General features: G+C 48.9%; 1 protein-coding gene across 1 annotated transcript in view; it reads right to left on the bottom strand.

Moving 5' to 3' along the window:
- CBFA2T2 (core-binding factor, runt domain, alpha subunit 2; translocated to, 2) overlaps nucleotides 1–4,364 on the bottom strand; it is a 26,062-nt gene that overhangs the window by 2,111 nt on the left and 19,587 nt on the right. Inside the window, 4 exon segments of the mRNA XM_009705692.1 lie at nucleotides 890–1,080; nucleotides 1,447–1,515; nucleotides 3,263–3,360; nucleotides 3,362–3,450. Of these exon segments, the coding sequence (XP_009703994.1) occupies nucleotides 890–1,080; nucleotides 1,447–1,515; nucleotides 3,263–3,360; nucleotides 3,362–3,450 (447 nt within the window).

The following is a 4,364-nucleotide window of genomic DNA, read 5'->3' on the forward strand; positions in this document are numbered from 1 at the left end:
ACACGTGGATGCGACGTGGCGGTGCAGGAATTAGCCATGCAATTCTCCTTGCCCAGTCCAGCTGTGATCTCCAAAGCTTAACAACAAAGTGAGCTTCCAGTTAAGCAACAGTGAAAATAATTAATGATTGAGGAGCAGAAAGAAATTCTCTAAGAGGTGCCCATTTAGCAGGTCTTGCTGGCTATGACAAACTAAGAGTCATCCCTTCTTTTCCAACGTGTAAATGTCTCTTTAGGCCTTACGAGGCTTTCTGTAACACAGGAATGGCCACCCTGCTTCCCCGTACGTATGCGAGCGGCCTAGCAAGAGACGTGGGCAGCCTTTCTGGAGATGAGGTGACCACACACCGCCCATGTGTCGGGAGCCAGTGAAACAACATCATCCAAGCCAATATATATGCACCAGGCTGGTCTGCGCCAACCCAGGCTGTGCTATAGACCATCAGGTACATGCAGCTTCACCTGCAGCTTAGCTTCTATCCTGCCCACAAACAGCAATTCCTTTCCTGCACGGATCAGGTACCCCACCACAGCAAAGTTACGAGCTAAACGTTTTGCTGCATCCACCGGCATCCCTTTCCTTTTGCTTCCACTCCCCCCTCAATCCCAAGAAATCCCTGGTCGTTACACTGGGTCCTGCTCACGGTGCCCAGCGGTGCCTTCATGTGGCTGTGCCGCAGACACCGTTTAGGTTGATTCCCCTGCCAGCAAAATCAAAAGCACAAGTGTATTTTTATGGTATCACTGCATCCCTTTAGTTATCAATTGGAGAGAGACCTCTAACAGGAAAGAAATGGGGGACCTGCAGGCTCTGAGACACTGCCGGGCAGGACCTGGAGACTTTGTGAGTCTTTGGAAGTCCTTTCCTAGGATGTCCCCTGGCACCTTACCTCTGTAGACTCCTCCTGTTCATTTATCACTAAGAAAGCATCCTCGGTGGCCTGGCGCTTGGCATCTGCGATGGTCTGCTCCATCCGAGCCCTCTCAGAAGCAATCATCTCAAACGCCTTCTGCTCGGCCTCCGCCACCGCTTTCTGCACCTCTGACATGGCCTGGCGCTTCACCTCATTCACAGCTTCTTCTGGAAGAAAAGAGCAGCTTCACCCACCCGCCCGAGGAGCGGGGTGAGCCCCCGAGAGACGTCGAGATGCAGCGGTGTGTTCCCTGTGGCTGGGATGCCTGTGGGTCACGGTCAGCATCAGCATCACGACCGTTCCTGGGAACGGCGAGGCTGGGCTCAGCCCCATGGGATCCCCACTGGCATCGTACAGAAGGAGCAGAGCCCTTTGGAAAATGCAAGCTGGGGACGTTGGTAGCCAGATGTGCACATCCCGGGGCGTTCCTGAAGCTGGGCTTCTCCTGTTTCTGCAGAGCAAATCTGCAGCATCTGTGTTTACCTCAGCCTATCCAGCAGAATCCGTCACCGAGGTCACCAGCAAACACTTACCAGCTTTTTTCCATATCTCTTCAGTGACGTAGCCCGCTCCCGACCTGCTGCTGAACTCCCGCAATGAATCTGTTGGAATAAGGGACACAGGGAAAGGTTGGCGAAGCCTCGTCTCACCCAACTGCTCCTTAAGTGCCCAGCAGTACCTCGGTACATTGTGGGACAGGGTAGAATTAACCAGCTAAAACTCAAAGCAGAGGATTCCTACAGTTAAAGCCATTCATCAAACACTCAGATGATAAATTACAACATTTAATTAGCGCCTTGCATAATTTATGACACCGTATAACCCATTTCCATCTCCTGGTACTTTATAACAACCGGCAATGCTTATAAATATATGCCGTCAAACATCTGCGCTGTCCAACAACTTTGAGCATCAATCTATACGACCAGCAGCTTACATTAAACGCCGCACTTTCCACTCCCAGGGACAATCCAAAGGCTTGAACTGACGGACAAACTGTCCTGCAAGACCTCTTATGGTGAGAGATGTATACAATCCCCAGCACCCATAAGCCTGCGAAGAGCCTCCGTGACAGATGGGGACGGTCACACGAGGAACTAACACAGGCTGCAGTCGCACAGGGAAGCTTTTCAGAAGCCTTGTCCTGTGTTCTACCTGCATCTCTCTTTTTTAAGGCTTCAGAGTAACTTTTTGAAGGGTCAGAACAAAAACTGATTCCTGTCAAGGGCTGGGGGGAGAACCAAAGCACTCCAGGAAGGCGGTGAGGTTATTTAAGCCTGCAGCACATCTGGGGATGCTTCTTGATGTTTAACTGCATCTTCTCGCAACGGCAATGAACCTTGAAAATTAACCCTAGGTCCCACGAGGGGAGATAGCATCAACAACGTTCCCAATTTATAAAAAGAAAAAAAATATATTAAATTGTATCACCTTTAACAACATGAGGCTGTATTAGTCACGATATACTTAAATATAGAAGGGCTAAAAGCTGGCTGTGCTCATCAGGTCGTCATGCAGGGCCGGCCACCCTGCTCTGCCGTTACGGCTGGGGGCCTAGGGGGGCTTGGTTTCCTTGCATGAGGATTCATCCTTTATATATTCAACTTGTTTGTATACAAAATAACAAATTGAGATTTTTAGTTTGACATTCGTTCTTACTGTAAGGATACATCCATTTTTATTATCGAACGATTGGGGCTTTTTGTTTCAGCATTTGATTTGCAGCCTATTTATTTGGATGGAAATTAGAATTACACTCAAATGAATACAATCAGCATTTTAGACTTGTTTTCTGTATAGGGTCAAACCCCCTGCATACTGGAGAGGAAAACCAGTCAGCTTTAATAAAGTTAAGTTGACTCATGGTACAAAAATAGAATTAATAACTCAGGTAGTAGCTTTTACACTTACAGCAGTCTTGGGTATTTTTAGAATAAGTAGACCTTGACATTTAAAATTCTTTAGGCAAGACAGGCTGGAAGGGGAAGAGAGGTGGGACCAACCACCTCTCCTGCCTTTTCACCCCTCGGTTTCTCAGCTTTGGATGAACTTGGCTCGGTTTGGGCAGCAAGAACGGCTCAGTGAGAAGGAAGATGCTCTTCTCCCAGCACCAGCAGAAGTTGCTGTCCGAAGGTGCCTTCAGACGTCAGCAAATGCTGCTTCCAGAAGCTCACGCATCTGATGACTTGGCTCTCTTCAAAGCTTTGAGAATAGTTATGCACTGCTCAAGTATTTAATTTATATTATAATTTGAATATATTATCATCACTTTATGTCTAATATAGCTTTGTCCTAATTAGACACCTACTCAAAAAAGGTCCTGGCACAGCACACCCACTCCTTGCTTACCGCTGCCGATGGAATCGGAGCTGCTGGGGCTGTGCTGGCGGGAGATGAGCTCGCTGCCTGCCTTCCGCGGCTCCGGCGGCTCCCTGCACACCCCCTTTGAGCTCTTCCCGATCGGCTTCCTGACAGCGTCGCAGCACGGCCATCGAGCGCCGGGTTTTCTCCACCATCTCCATGATGCAGTTCAGTGCCTGCAGGGAGGAATGCGGTTTTGGTCTTGCTCACGAGGTCGTCTCCCGAAATTCTCGTTGGAGGCACCACAGAGGGACCATCGCAGGAAATATGAGGTCATTTCACAGGAACAGGCTTTGAGCACGGTATGTTGGATGAGGTAGTATTTAAACAGGTGGGTAAGGTTGGGTCCCTGATGGCTAAACACCTTCATGCCATGCTCCTAAAGGTGGACAGGAAAAAACCCCACCACTTTCCTACGGGAATAGGGTGCCTATGCAAGGGTTGGCTGTCATCCTGGTCCCAGCTCTCCATAGCCACATCCCAGCCTGCAAATATTCACCTATGGGACCTCTGCTCCACCCTGCCCTTCCCCAAAAACATCAGCTTTAGAGCATAAGCAAGCACGAGATCTCTCTGCATTTATGACCAAAGCTGAATTTCAATCCCATCTCTTTGAGGGAAACACTCCAGCAAAGTGCTCCAGCAAAGGCTCAGAGGGAAAAAGCTGACTGCAGAAAGTCTGCCAGAAGTACCCAGTCTTGCTGTCGGTGCCTACTTGAGGCCCATAAAAGGCTGGTACCCCAGGAAAAAAGTCTTTTTTAAAAAAAAAAAAAAAAAAAGAAAAAAGAAAAAAGGATGAGTTTACTTATTTTGTAAGCTCCATATCCTTACTGCACATAGCAGATCTGCACACTTGTCAGTCCAGTGCTGGCCAGGGCTGTAGCAGAAAAGACCCGTGTGGGGACAAGGTTGGGTTTGGTTGCTCCAACAGCCAGGGCAGCACATGGCCATGCTCTGCAGGGGAAGCTCCCCAGCTCCAGACACTTTGTCCAGAGTGATTTTGGTTTCCACTGACCATGGGTGGAAAAAATGTGTCAGGAAAGTGCTACTGCTCCCATCTGCCCTCCCCACCATCCACTTTCTTGTAGTG

The sequence above is a fragment of the Cariama cristata genome, unplaced genomic scaffold, assembly GCF_000690535.1.
Source record: "Cariama cristata isolate BGI_N322 unplaced genomic scaffold, ASM69053v1 scaffold12078, whole genome shotgun sequence".
NCBI lineage: Eukaryota > Metazoa > Chordata > Aves > Cariamiformes > Cariamidae > Cariama > Cariama cristata.